General features: G+C 44.8%; 1 protein-coding gene across 2 annotated transcripts in view; it reads left to right on the forward strand.

Annotated features, from left to right (window-relative positions):
* Positions 1 to 12,722, forward strand: part of ATP10A (ATPase phospholipid transporting 10A (putative)) — a 161,849-nt gene that overhangs the window by 76,626 nt on the left and 72,501 nt on the right. For both annotated transcript variants that reach the window (XM_054009198.1, XM_054009188.1), the window contains exon 3: positions 12,190 to 12,275. In XM_054009198.1, the coding sequence (XP_053865173.1) occupies positions 12,190 to 12,275 (86 nt within the window). The remainder of the gene's footprint in view (positions 1 to 12,189; positions 12,276 to 12,722) is intronic.

Below are 12,722 nucleotides of genomic sequence, written 5' to 3' on the forward strand. Positions count from 1 at the left end.
AGATGAGTGCTTGGAGACAACAGAGCAATGTGTTACCCCAGGGCTCTGTGCTTTCACCAACCCTGTTCAACCTTTACATCAATGACCTGCCAACGACGGAGTCACTAAAGTTCATTTACACAGGCCCAGACGTTCCACGAGCTTGATGCCACCTTAAACTGGGACATAACAAAGTTAGCTGACTACTGTAAGACTTGGCACCTCCAGCCAAGCGTCATAAAAACAGTCTCCAGTTTGTTCCATCTTCATCACGCCACTGCAACCCGAGAACTGATCTGAATGGTCAGAAGGTGAAGCATGAAGTAGAACCAGTCTGTCTTGGTGTGACCTTAGACCACCCACTGAGTTAGCATGCCCACCTGAAGAAAACAGCAGCTAAAGTTAAGATGTGCAACAATCTTCTTAGCAAACTGGCAGGTTCCTCATGCAGTGCTTGTGCTCCAACTCTGCAGACATCAGCTCTTGCCACCTCATATTCGGTGGCGGAGTACTGCGCACCAGTATGGAGCTGATCGTCACACACAAAACTGGTGGATAAGCAGTTACATGCCGCCATGTGTATCATCGCCGGCACCTTGCGTCTGACTCCACTCCCAGGGCTCCCAGTTCTGAGCAATATTGCTCCTCCTCATATCAGACGAGAGGTTGCCACTGGCAAGTTACTGGAGAAAGCACATGCCAACTCAAGCCTGCCGCTGCTCAATGACCTTTTAAAACCACCAGCTGCACATTTGCAACCACATCACCCATTATGGTCTCATCCACCGTGCCAGGATGTTAGGGCGGAAACGCTCTGCTGAGAGAATGGATATCTGTTGTAATCCCCAACCAGTCCCTGGTCGCAGACCCCACAATTTGCCCGCCTGGTTTTGACCTGCCCCATCACCAATGGTCCCTGTTGAACAGGTTCTGGACTGGGCAAGGTCTCTGTGCAGCCAACCAGTATCGCTGGGGCCTTCCTGACAGCTCTTTGTGCAGCGGTAACGTAACACAGACGATGACGCACATTGTCCATGAATACCTGCCAACTAGGTTCAGAGGTGGCCTAGAAGAATGGCATCACACCACTGAAGATGCCATCACTTGGCTAGATGACTCTGCACACGCTAAATAAATAGAGTACTCACTGCACCAAAGCACTTCAGAAGCTCTTCACTAGCTCACTACTCTGGCCTTGGTTATTTGAACATTGCTTATCCTCTCGCCATACAAAACAATAATTTTGTACTCAGCCATCTGTCTTGTTCACATCTCTCTGGCAGCTGTGTAATATTTAATGTTCTGCTCAAGACCTCACCGACGCATAGGAGTATATGAAAAAAAATGCTCATGAACGTTCTACATGTGTCAACTTCTTGGTTAGTGGATTGTCCCATGACTGGCTAAGATCTTTTCACCAAATTGCTACTTAAGAATGGTGGAGTACTTCTCACGAACATCAAAGTTGTTTTCCTGCATATTGAATATTGCACAGATCACTCATCATATTTTCCATTAGATCTGGCCACAAGTGTGTTTGGCTTGTGCAACTATACATCGTTGTTCTCTTTAAACAAACATTGCCTGAAAAAAAATCTAGTTATAGTAGTAGTCAATGAGGAAAACAAAGCTGTTAAATTCTGATTTACTGTTTGGTCTTTCCCCCCCCCCCCCCAATACCATAGATCAAACTGCTTTTTTTTCCCCTTGTGAACTAGCAGCATAGATAAATTCTGTTGTGGATGCTAATGCTGTTTAGACATTTTTAAATTATCACTACTTTAATATATAAACAACTGCTAAGAGTACATTCTGCATGTTTTGGATAAATAACATCATTATGTAATTCAGACTGCACATTAATAAAATGCTAGATTAATTTTAGACAGTATATGAAGTAGCTTACTGTATAAGGCAATAATAACATGGGCAAATATATCAACACTGAATATGTTTTTGTTATTTTTGTAAACTTCTGAATTAGAGTTTTGACTACTTGCATATCTTCCCTCCCTCCCCACCCCCAAAAAAATCTTAAAGCCTCCATCACAGCTATTATCCTTCAAGGAGAGTACTGAATTAACACCAATTAACACCAGATGCTCTGACTAGTGGCCAGAAAAGTCACAGTTGTGTAATGTGAGATTCTTTCCCCCCATCCCCATGTACAAGGGGTTGAGTACATTCCTCCAGTATCCTGCCAGCTCATGCCATTCCGGGGAGGGTCTGGACCAGGACCAAAAATCAAACTCAAATTTTGTATGTGGTAGAGTAGAGCAGACCAGACCACTGAACGAGAATATTTTAATAATAAATATACATCATTATTTAACATATAAAATGGTCTCACTTGGCAAGGCAATGGGCTTTGCTTCCTAAGATATGACAATTTAGGGTATGTCTACACTACGAGAGTAGTTCGATTTTACTTAAATCGAATTTTTGGAATCGATATTGCAAAGTCGAACGTGTGTGTCCACACTAAGGACAGTAATTTGACTTTGTGAGTCCACAGTAACGGGGAAAGCGTCGACATTGGAAGCGGTGCACTGTGGGCAGCTATCCCACAGTTCCCGCAGTCCCTGCTGCCCATTGGAATTCTGGGTGGAGCCGCAAATGCCTTCTGGGTAAAAAAAATGTCTCAAGGGTGCTTTTGGGTAACTGTCGTCATCCGTCCATCACTCCCGCCCTCCCTCCGTGAAAGCACCGGCGGGAAATCAGTTCACGCACTTTTCTAGTCAGTGACAGCGCGGACGCCACAGCAGTGCGAGCATGGAGCCCGCTGCGACCATCGCTGCAGTTGTGGCCGCTCTCAACGCCTCGCAGCTTATCATCCACCTTTCCCTGAGGCAGATGCAGATAAGTCAGGCGAGGAGGCTACGGCACCGCGGTGAGGGCCTGAAGTCTGAGAGTAGCACAGACCTCTCAGAAAGCACGGGACCCAGCACCGAGGACATCACAGTGGCAATGGGTCATGTTGATGCCGTGGAACGGCGATTCTGGGCCCAAGAAACAAGCACTGAGTGGTGGGACCGCATAGTGCTGCAGGTCTGGGATGAATCCCAGTGACTGCGAAACTTTCGCATGCGGGAACTTTCCTGGAACTTTGTGAGTTGCTGTCCCCTGCCCTGAAGCGCAATGACACCCGGATGCGAGCAGCCCTGACTGTCCAGAAGCGAGTGGCCATAGCCCCCTGGAAGCTTGCAACACCAGACAGCTACCGGTCAGTTGCGAACCACTTTGGCGTGGGCAAATCTACCATGGGGGTTGTTGTGATGCAAGTAGCCAAGGCAATCGTTGATGTACTGCTGCCAAAGGTAGTGACCCTGGGAAACGTGGAGGCGATCATAGATGGCTTCGCAGCGATGGGATTCCCAAACTGCGGTGGGGCCATAGATGGAACTCACATCCCTATCCTGGCACCGGACCACCAGGCCAGCCAGTACATTAACAGAAAGGGCTACTTTTCCATGGTGCTGCAAGCACTGGTGGACCACAGGGGACGTTTTACGAACATCTACGTCGGATGGCCGGGCAAGGTTCATGACGCTCGTGTTTTCAGGAACTCTGGTCTGTTTAGACGGCTGCAGCAAGGTATTTACTTCCCGGACCACAAAATAACTGTTGGGGATGTGGAGCTGCCTATAGTCATCCTCGGGGACCCAGCCTACCCACTAATGCCCTGGCTCATGAAGCCCTATACTGGCGCCCTGGACAGTGAAAAAGAACTCTTCAACTACCGGCTGAGCAAGTGCAGAATGGCGGTGGAGTGTGCTTTTGGCCGTCTCAAGGGGAGATGGAGAAGCTTACTGACTCGCTGTGATCTCAGCGAAACCAATATCCCCATTGTTATAGCAGCTTGCTGTGTGCTCCACAATCTCTGTGAGAGCAAGGGGGAGACCTTTATGGCGGGGTGGGAGGTTGAGGCAAATAGCCTGGCTTCTGATTACGCCCAGCCAGACAGCCGGGCGATTAGAAGAGACCAGCGGGACGCGCTGTGCATCCGGGAGGCTTTGAAAGCTAGGTTCCTGACTGAGCAGGGTAACCTGTGATTTTTAAGTTACTGTACAGAGAAGCTGAACCTGCCCCCGTTTCTTTACCCAGTTAATGTTGACTATCCTCTCCAGTTACATACCCCCTTCACCCCCTTCCAACACACGTTTAGAAATAAAATCACTTCTACTTTGTTAATGAACACCGTTGTCTTTATTACTGTTTTCGCGGGAATGTTTTAAAACTGGGACGTAGACTCTGATGGGGAGCAGGTGTAGTGTACTGACGCAAATGAAGCTTCTAAACTCCAGGATTGACAGGCTCCGCTGTGGTGGACTGGTTGTTTCAACGGAGCCTGTCACGCCTCCTGATCGGGACGGTGTGTATGGGGGGGCAATGTGACTTTGTGGCGGGGGGAGGACGGTTACAGATACCCTGCTGTGTGGCTCTGTGATCCAGGATAAGGACCGCCGCTTAAGATCTGTAACTGCCCTCCCCCGCCACAAAGTCACAGAGCAACCCAGACCCCACCACATAACATGAAAACCACCTCCCAGACTGACCAGGGTAACTAGTCACTGCACTGTGTATGTGCCCTGCTGCTGGACCTGCCCCCGCCTATGTACCCTGCCAAAGGTGACTGTCCTGTCCAATTACCAACCCACTTCCCCCCCTCCTCCAAAAGAACATGATGGAAACAGTAATTAACAGAAACGTATTTTTTATTATCAACTACACATGGAACTGGGAGGTGAAACTTGGACGGGGGCTTGTGTGAGGCGGGAAGGGAAAAACTTGTCAAATTTTGGGGAATGAGAGCCTTCTACTACTTGAGCTCTCTGCAGGGGTGGAGTGAGAGTTAGCACGGACTCTGCCGCCCCTCCTTCTTTGGATTTTGGGTGAGGGGGGTATGGGACTTGGTGGCGGGGGAGGGCGGTTAGAGAGAGACTGCAGCAGGGCTCTGTCCTCCTGCCTCCATTCCTGCAGAACATCCACAAGGCGCCGGAGCGTGTCCGTTTGCTCCCTCAGTAGTCCAAGCAGCGTTTGAGTCGCCTGCTGGTCTTCCTGACGCCACCTCTCCTCCCGATCCATGTTTGCTTGGTGCATTTGGGACAAGTTCTCCCGCCACTGGGTCTGCTGTGCTGCCTGGGCTCGGGAGCAGGCCATAAGCTCCGAGAACATGTCCTCCCGTGTCCTCTTCTTCCTACGCCTAATCTGCGCTAGCCTCTGGGAGTGTGATGCCAGGCTAGGTTGTGAGACAGTCGCAGATGTGGCTGTGGGAATGGGAAAAAGGGAGTGAATTCCTCAGAAAGATAAATGTAGTTGTGAACAAAGAACATAGTCTTTTTCAGTGAACAAGACCATGCACAGCACCTATCACATGCGCACTCAGCACAAGGTCGAATTCTCGGCCTTCGCATTCAGTGCCTGGGGTCTTGCACAGCAGATTTGAGAAGCGGGGCAGGACACCGGAATTTCTGTAGCAGGCAGACATGATAAGCCGTAGACTTGTGGCAGCTTAAAACTTTAATATTAGCAATGGCCTCATTTCACATTGAAAGCAATGTCCGTCCCTGCTGCCAGCAATCCGGCAAGCAGGAACTCTGCCCCTGTCCCACCCCCTCGCGGCTGTCCCCGGGAACGATCCCTGTAGGCTGCCCCTCTCCCGCCTCCACCGCGTGGCCGCAAACCAGCGGTTACAGTTCTGTAAAGGAACGGGCAAGCAGTCCCAACACTAACATTCCCCAACCTAATTCAAAGCAGGTCACCATGAGCGACATCATCCTCATGAGGATCTCAGACAGTGAGAAAGAAAGAATGCTTCGGGAAAGCCTCCAAAGACCAGGGCTGTATGCCGCCATGCTGTGCAGAGCAATGATTCCCGAGTACTTGATTGTCTCGTGGCGCGGCAACGTGTCATACTACGGAGGACCCAATAAGGCCGCTCTCCCCAGGAACCTGATGCAACGGCTTTCCAATTACCTCCAGGAGAGCTTCATCGAGATGTCCCAGGAGGATTTCTGCTCTATCCCCGGACATATAGACCGCATTTTACTCTAGCTGCACTGGCAGTGACTAAACAGTAGAGCGGCTTGGGCAGGACAATCATGCAAAACCGGACATTGTTAGATTTTTTTTCAATAGTTGCACTGCCCAGGACTGAAACGTTAAGCGCCTAGGGCAAACTAATCATGAGAAACCCATTGTTGTTTTGGTTAATATTCCTGTTCTGTTACAAATAAATGTTTAGATGTTTACAACACTTACTGGCTAATCTTTCTCCAGATTCTGTGTCCGGGTTAACGGCTGGGGACGGTTGGTAGGGGATCTCTGTAAGGGTGATGAAGAGATCCTGGCTGTCGGGGAAATCAGCGTTGTAAGCGCTGTCGACTGCCTCGTCCTCCTCATCTCCTTCCCCATCTTCCCCGTCCGCTAACATGTCCGAGGAACCGGCCGTGGACAATATCCCATCCTCAGAGTCCACGATCAGTGGTGGGGTAGTGGTGGCGGACGCACCTAGGATGGAATGCAGTGCCTCGTAGAAACGGGATGTCTGGGGATGGGATCCGGAGCGTCCGTTTGCCTCTTTGGTCTTCTGGTAGCCTTGTCTCAGCTCCTTGATTTTCACGCGGCACTGCGTTGCATCCCGGCTGTATCCTCTCTCTGACATGTCTTTAGAGATCTTCTCGTAGATCTTTGCATTCCGTTTCTTGGAGCGCAGCTCGGAAAGCACGGACTCATCGCCCCACACAGCGATCAGATCCAAGACTTCCCGATCAGTCCATGCTGGGGCCCTCTTTCTATTCTGAGATTGCACGGCCATCACTGCTGGAGATCTCTGCATCGTTGCCAGTGCTGCTGAGCTCGCCACGATGTCCAGACAGGAAATGAGATTCAAACTGGCCAGACAGGAAAAGGAATTCAAATTCAAATTTTCCCGGGGCTTTTCCTGTGTGGCTGGTCAGAGCATCCGAGCTCGGACTGCTGTCCAGAGCGTCAACAGAGTGGTGCACTGTGGGATAGCTCCTGGAGCTATTAGCGTCGATTTCCATCCACACCTAGCCTAATTCGACATGGCCATGTCGAATTTAGCTCTACTCCCCTTGTCGGGGAGGAGTACAGAAGTCAAATTAAAGAGACCTCTATGTCGAACTAAATAGCTTCGCGGTGTGGACGGGTGCAGGGTTAATTCGATGTAACGGCGCTAACTTCGACATAAACACCTAGTGTAGACCAGGCCTAAGAGGGTTGCCAGCAGAATCATGCTATGTCTACACTTTGAGTGAGGGGTGTGATTCCCAGCTTGTATACACATACTTGCCCTCGGTCAATGTTGCCGCTGCCCATGCTGCCACGGCTATGCTGCTGTTTATTCCTGAGCTACCTCGAGTATGTGCAGATAAGCTGCGAATCACATGCCTCAGTCAAAGTGTAGACGTAGCCTCCAGAGGGTTGACATTGAACTGTAGGATGGTCCTGTGGTTAAGGCACTGAACTGGTCTTAGGAGAACTGAGTTCAATTTCTGGCTTTGCCTCAGACTTTCTGCAAGATCCTAGGTAAGTCATTTGATCCTTCTGTGTCTTAGTTCCCCATCTGTAAAATTGGAATAATAATATTTCCTGTCTCCCAAGTCTTTTTAGGTTGAAAACTCTTCAGAGCAGGGGTGGATTACAGCACCTAACACAATGGGATTCTGGTCTCAGTTGAAGGCATGTAGGTGCAAACGTAACACCACTGCTGAGTACTACCATGAAGACTGATGTACGCTGTGGTGGGGACCCTAGACTTGCGATGTATTCAGACTTAAATGAATCTGAATGCATAAAATTCCTTGCTAAACGACTTCTCCCTTTTTATGATGAAATTGTTTTTTAGGGGTGAAAAATAAAATCCATTGGGAGAGGAAAAATACTAGGGGGTGGCTGGTGGGGATTTTTTGCATGTGAATATATAAATTTAACCTCATACAGTCAAAATACTTATTTGTACAGCATAGGAATTACACTCTTTGATAGTAGATGGCAATCTTCATTTGGCCTCATTCTCCTAGCAACACCTTCAGATTGCTGTTCTTATACAAGAACATAGACACAGTTGCCTCTCACTTGCTGATGTATTAGGACCAGCATAAAAAGGAGCAAAACTTTGATCAGCATGAAACCTTGTGTTAACTTAGTAGCTTCTCTATATGCATCCAAAGCAACCTCATGCAGGCAGTATTTAATGTATTTGCTCATTCATTTACAAAAAGGCAATTTCATGTCAAAACTGTCAGCATCTGTAATACAATACAGTGTATCTACACTTTCATTTCACAAGGAAAGGAAGAAGCCATCTGATTTATTTATGAGCTAAAGAGCTTTAGCAGTAAATCAGAATTGCTTACCTCAGACTATTACTGTAATTGGATTTTCCCCTATCCCGGATGCTAGCTGGTTAAAGGTTATAGTGGCATATTTTTAAGGAAATTGTAAGAGAACTCAAGTATACAAGTCGCAATGAAAGGAAGAATTTTAGCTCCAAAAAGGAGTCAGATAGGAAAGTTATACACCAGGCAGGACAAACAAATGTGCTTTGTGGTGCTGATGTGGAAGTCTGCTAGTATTACTTCTTTCAGATCTTGACAGGATCTTTGTTTAGATAGACTTTGTTCTTGATGTAAAATGGATTTTTTTTAAAAAGCTGTTGGCTTTGTTGGCAGGTGTTCCTGGGAGGAAGGAAATACAGTCCATAAACTTGCAATGTCTGTAAAAGTTAATGTAGCTACACAGCTTTGGAACCATACTCTGTTTGCTGAGTTCAGCAGCCACAGAGAGCTTTCATTTGATTAGCTTGGCCTTTGGTGTTAAGTGTCTCTAGGATTTCCTGAGAGACGTTTATCAAAGAAATTAAGACTTTTTTTTAAGAGCATTCAATGAAAATGTATGCTCAATAAGCTAAAGCCTGCTCAAAAGTGACATCATTGTGTACTATAATGAAAGGTAAAATCTTTCCTTACCCAGCCTAAATATTATTTGTCCTTCCGTTTACACAGAAGATATGTCTACGCTATGATAAAAAACCTGCGGCGCTGAGTTGCAGAGCCCAGGTCAGCTGACTCGGGCGCAGGGCTTGGGCTGCGGGGCTATAAAATTGCAGTGTCGATGTTTGGGCTCAGGCTGGAGCCCAGGCTCTGAGACCCACCCCCCAGAATCTGAACATCTACACTGCAATTTTATAGCCCCACTACCTATGCCCCACAAGCCCAAGTCAGCTGACCCAGACCAGTTACAGCTGTGCCATGGGTCTTTTATCGCTGTATAGATGTACCCCTAGATTTTAAAATGGTGTGACACTAACCCTTCATATAATATGCAGCTAGGACAATAATGTGTCTTACTGAAATATCTTGTGATTTTCATATGTTGCTGGGTTGGTGTGTGTGAGAGGGATTAACTCAGTTTTCTCCTATACATTTTTTTTTTATGGTGAATGATGCTAGATTGACAGTCTGGTGGACCAGTTTTTCTATTTATCCACACACCAGGTATTATATGGGCAGAGCAAGATTGCCAGCCTGCTCCCTATAATGTGCCTTAGTCTAACTTGGAGGGACATCACCTAGTTCCCACTCATGCATTCTGCTGATTTGTGGCTAAGGCATATAATGGGGAGTTCCCAGATAGTGCTAGTTGCCAAGGTAGTGTGTGTGTGGTGTGAACCCTTGAATGCTGGAAGTAGGAATGAGACCACTCTGAGATGGGGACAACTGAGGTGTTTAGAAGCAGACCTCAGACTTCAAGGTTTGAAGACTTTTAAGAGTATTCTTACTGGTGAACCCTCAGTTCTGTCTGAAAAGTTGTCTACACTACTCTGAAGGTGGTTAAAGGGAGTAGTAGATGAACACATGGCCAAAGGGTTGAATGAGTAATTTATGCAGTATTCTCATCTTACATTGGCCTGGAATCTTGAGATCTGAATTCTTCCATTGACTTCAGAAAACAATGTTTTTTAAAAAAATATTTAAATGTAATACATAGTGATTTTAAGTAATTAAGCACCTGAGTAGCTCCTCTGAAGTGATGTAAAGTTAAGTACATGCTCGAGTGCGTAGCTGGATTAGAACCTAAGTTTGTCCAACAGGACAAACTCTTCAATTGTGTTTTCACAACATTCAGGGGGTATTTTACAACGTGGGGTTAAGACATTTTTCCACAATATCACATTGCATTACTTTCTTCTGGACGAATATTACGATGATTCTACTGATATGACAGAGAAGGCAAGAACCCAGATTTAACTGTTAGATTCCAGGTGAATGTGAGAGGCTGGCACTTTTACTCATAAACTGACCAATTTGATGTACAAGTCATTGATTCACAATAACTATGGAACCCAATAATGCTCTTTTACAGTCACTTTTCATAAATGAACTACACTTAAAAAATTCAAAAGCCCAATCTGTTTGAGATAACACTAACAATTCTCCTCAGCCTGTATATTTTGGCTATCTGGCTCCCAGTGAGTGCCCAAATTACCTATTGTGTCTTAGGTTCTTTGATGCTTGCTTTACAAGGATATGTGAACTAGCTCTCTTCTTGGCAGCTCACAGTTACCCATTGTTCATGTTACTTATTTGTTTTTCTTGGTTGGAAGTTGAATTCTGTATACAAATGTGACTCTCTCTGTCACCTGATTCTGTGGCCGTCTGAGATACATTATAGTCCTCCATCCCATCTTCTCAGCCTTGCTTCTCACAAATGTAACAAAGTCATGGGCTGGCATTTTGAAAATATCACAAAGCACTTAATCTGCATCTTTAGACACCTACATGTTTTTGAAAAAGCCCTTGATAACCAGAAACACTCCATTCATTCACTACTTATAGTCAATTATAGCCTAATAAATAATTGCCTTTGTTTAAGAAGTCAGTTAGTTTTAAATGCAAAACATGTTTTGTTAAACTTTTTTCCCCTCGTATATGACACATTTAAGGTAGTTTTACTTAACTGATAAATTATGGGTAGGGGAGTTGGACAATAATTATTTAATGACAGATGTTGAGATTCAAAAAGTTAAAGCTTTATAACCATTACAACACAAATTATCACTATCATATGTGAATATATCACAAAGTAAACATCCCTAAATCAAACTCTACTAAGTTCTCAAGCAGCATTTTTCTTATTTTGCCTATCTGTAAATTGTGATTGTTATCGGTAGAAATAGATTTTCATTGGTACGGTGAAATTTATATTTACTGATATATACCGATAAAAATCTAATCTTTTCAAGCCTATGTAAATGCTGTATTTGGTTGTAAATCAACATGTTATAATGGTTGGCAACCAATGAGAATGAGCTTTTCTTTAGGAAAATAAATAAAAACTACAAATGCAAAACAAGATTAAAATACATTATTTAAATCAAGCTGCTTGCTGATTTAAATTATCGAGATAGGGTATTTAAATCACTTTGATTTAACTCAATCCACCCTGTGTTTAATACCTCATCCACAGGAAGCATCTCATTTCATTAATGAAATGAAATAATTGCTCTATGATAGAGCATTCTGTCTCCAACACCCTAGCCTGTTAGCTGTTGGTAAATGTCCAATGACCAACTTCAGCCTCATTAGCCAGAGTATCAAGTAGAGTTTTGAGTGCTAATTAGGAGAAATAAAGGATCCTACCGTAGGTGTCTAATTACTCTATTGGATTATTATATCTGAGCTGGTATAAAGCAATTAAGAAATATTGCTTATATTTCAGAAAGTTCAAATTAACTTTTTCCTAATTCACAATATATTGACTTATAGTGTTCCAGACTTGTAGTTGCTTTGTTTAAATTTGAAGTATTTGAAACCTAGTAATGATGCTTTGAATATTTTCAGCCTACTCAGACAAATTTGGTCTTTCCTCTCCAACCCAAAATACATGTCTCCTCAGTCTGACTTTTTGTTTATTTCATGCCTTTGAGACTTGTGTTCTTTACTTTGGGGAGTGGTAAATCATCCTTTTAAGGGGAGACTTTCAAAAGCACCCAAGGAATTTTGAAGCACAAGTCTCATTGACTTTCAGTGACACTTGTGCTGCTAAGTCATTTTGATTGAGGTGCTTTTAAAAAGCCCACCCATAATGTATTATGGATGTTGTGCAAAAAAACCCCAAACAATTATGCTTATAAATTAAACGCTTAATGAAAAGATTAAATATTTAACACTTTTATGATTCCAGGACTCTGAATTTGACCCCTTGAAGTTCACCAGTGTCATTGAATGTGAGAAGCCAAACAATGACTTAAGTAGGTTTCGAGGTTACATGTGAGTATTTCATATAATTACCTTCAGTCTGCAGCCCCTTCTCTATAAGACACAATTGACTTCCAGGCTCTCTTCTTCTGGTCCCCTGCCTCATTCCCTACACAGCTTCCAACTTCTGAAACAAATGAGTCAGGAATCCTACAGACAACAGCCTCCTTCACTACACAACCCTGATTCATCCCCAGAGCAGGACCATCTTGTGCTCTTACAGAGGTATCAGTTCTACAGGAAAAAATAGTATGTGATCGTGTAATTCAAGACTGTATCACAATGCATACACACAAGAGAGCTGAATTAAGGTTGCACAGGCAACTTTAATTCTGGCATTTCTTAACTTTGGAATGCTTTGTCTTGCTTATCAAGAGTAACTGCTAAAATTGTTCTCTTTTGTAAGGTGCATCTATTCGTTGAATACCCCATGTCTTGGGGCAGTCATTCAAAACTCCT

Source organism: Malaclemys terrapin, chromosome 1 (assembly GCF_027887155.1).
Source record: "Malaclemys terrapin pileata isolate rMalTer1 chromosome 1, rMalTer1.hap1, whole genome shotgun sequence".
Classification (NCBI taxonomy): Eukaryota; Metazoa; Chordata; order Testudines; family Emydidae; genus Malaclemys; species Malaclemys terrapin.